This window comes from Triticum dicoccoides, chromosome 4B (assembly GCF_002162155.2).
Source record: "Triticum dicoccoides isolate Atlit2015 ecotype Zavitan chromosome 4B, WEW_v2.0, whole genome shotgun sequence".
Classification (NCBI taxonomy): Eukaryota; Viridiplantae; Streptophyta; class Magnoliopsida; order Poales; family Poaceae; genus Triticum; species Triticum dicoccoides.
In genome coordinates this window covers 468448943-468451128 of record NC_041387.1, presented here as the reverse complement: position 1 = coordinate 468451128, position 2186 = coordinate 468448943, and the positions used below count along the sequence as shown (strand labels likewise).

Sequence of the window (2186 nt, the reverse complement as noted above, 5' to 3'; positions counted from 1 at the left end):
GACTGCTTGACGACCTCCGACCCAACCTATTCCAACACCGAGTCGTGTTCCCTATCTACATGTGCGTCTTATTCGTCCTTTTGGTCTTAGGACATGTACAATGGTGCTATCTTAGGAATGCCACGTAGGATAAATGATGAGGTGAAGGAGAGAGAATCATAAGAAAAGGCTTGTCTTCTCTTATTTAAGAGAAGACAAGAGATGATCTCTTAGCACAATATGTCTCACCACGTTTTTAGGAATAATTAGTTATTGAAGATAAGGCTAAGAGATGACCCATTATAGACATATCTTTTGTCATCTCTAAATTACATGCAAGACTTAAGATAAGAATATCTTATCAACCATTGTACATGCCCTTAGTTGGGTTCGGTACATCCAATTCAGGCCGGTTTAGAAGGAACCGGACAAAATGGTATTTTTTGTTATCGTGTTGTTTAATTTTTTATTTATTATACCTGTAATTTGTTTAACAGATGAAATTTGTTCATTAGAATAATAAAATCACACAAACATTCATGTTTATCTTAAATTATGACCACTGGATAGCACGCAAGTAGATACAACACGTGCGCGGAGGCACGGGGATAAACCAAAGCAATCTACCACCTCTCTCACTCTCACTCGCTCATATGGCTAAGCCAATCACGTGATTATCACTTACTACTAACACAAACATGCATATATTACGCACACTTACGTTACACCGCAGCAGCAACGGCTACAAACAAACAGGGCACTCGTGGAGGCATGGAATCGGACGGAATCAAGGAGGCGGCGGCGGCGGCGGCGCGCCGTGTGCGACGATCGGCTCAGGAGGAGGTGGCGACGCGCGGCTCCCATATGAAGAGCTGCCCGCTCAGCTGGCCGCACCGGCGCATGTGGTTGAGGAGCTCCTGCTTGCTCCGCCGCCTCCTCGTCGTCATCAGCACCTTGCCCTCGCAGGGCGTGGCAGCAGTGCCGTCATCTTCCGGCAGTGTCGCGGTCGCGCTTACAGCCGGAGCTGCGGCCTCCGAACTGCTCGGAGGCTTGGGTGGCTGCTGCGGTGCAGCGGCGGTGTCACTGATCTCGGAGGTGTTGACGGGCTCGGCGCCGACGAACTTGTTGATGACGAGCGAGGAGCGGTGCACCCGCGCTCCACTGTTGTGCGCCTGGGGCTGCGTGCTGACCTTGACCTCGACGACGGTGCCTCTGTCCACGACCTGGACCTCCTCGTCGCCGTCATCGTCATCGTCCTCCTCCTCGCGGGTTTGCTCGTTGGCCTGCTGCTGATCGGCTTCCTGGGCGTTGTTCTTTCCCTCGTCCTCGTCCTCGGCGGGGGCGGCGGTGTCGGCGAAGGAGAGGAGCAGGCGCCCGCCACGGCGCTGCGCGCGGAACAGGGTGTTGGACAGCACGGGGACGGCCTCGACGACGAGGCGGCCGTCGCGGCGGTGCTGCCTCATCTGCAGCGACCCCACGGTGCGGCGCGCCAGCGACGGCAGTGGAGGCGGGAACGCGCGGGGCGGCATCGCGCGCGCGGCCACCCCGTTGGCGCCGCCCTCGCCGTCGTCGTCGGAGCCCGGGCAGGAGCGGTCGGTGGCGCCATCGGCGTCGGAGAAGCCGTCGGAGCCAGTCTCGGAGCCGAGGCTCTCGGTGCAGATCTCCAGGCTCTTCTGGGTGAGCAGGCTGGAGGAGCGGCGCACGGGGGCCGGCACGTACGGCGCCTGCTTCGGCGCCGGGGCCGCGGGCTTCTGCGACTGGATCATGTTCCATATGTCGCCCCTCTCCAGACGGCCGCCGTGGTCCGCCTCCTGCAGCGGCACGGCCTGCTCGGCAGCAGCAGTCACCACCTTACCGCCGGCGTCGGCCTGCTCGGCGTGGCACGGCAGGCGCTGCTCCGCGGTCTCGAACGCCGTGAGTGCCATGTCTCGACGCGTCGCAGGTGGCGTCACAGGTCACACCAAAAGGAGGGTGCACAGTAGTACAGTACCACGACCACGAGTGTGAAGGAGCTAGCTAGCTTGTAGTAGGTCGGAGTTGCTGCTTTCGCGTGAAGAGTACGTGCGTTTATATTGAGTGGCTGGTGCTGGGTTAGTTTACCTGGTGGTGACTGGGGTTGGGGAGAGCAGAGCAGGCACACGAACAGAGAGAGAGAGAGAGAGAGAGAGAGAGAGAGAGAGGAAGCAGGGGGGGCGAACCGGGAGCGG

The 2186-nt window shown here is 58.4% G+C and overlaps 1 protein-coding gene across 1 annotated transcript; it reads right to left on the bottom strand.

The window, feature by feature from the left end:
• Nucleotides 1-496: 496 nt before the first annotated feature.
• Nucleotides 497-2180, bottom strand: LOC119290922 (protein FAF-like, chloroplastic). The gene has a single exon (XM_037569605.1). The coding sequence runs from the start codon at nucleotides 1902-1904 to the stop codon at nucleotides 813-815; it is 1092 nt and encodes a 363-aa protein (XP_037425502.1). The 5' UTR covers nucleotides 1905-2180; the 3' UTR covers nucleotides 497-812.
• Nucleotides 2181-2186: the final 6 nt, after the last annotated feature.

What these genes read in the sequence shown, in the direction of transcription:
- LOC119290922 (XM_037569605.1), bottom strand. Translation starts at nt 1,904, where the DNA reads ATGGCACTCACGGCGTTCGAGACCGCGGAGCAGCGCCTGCCGTGCCAC.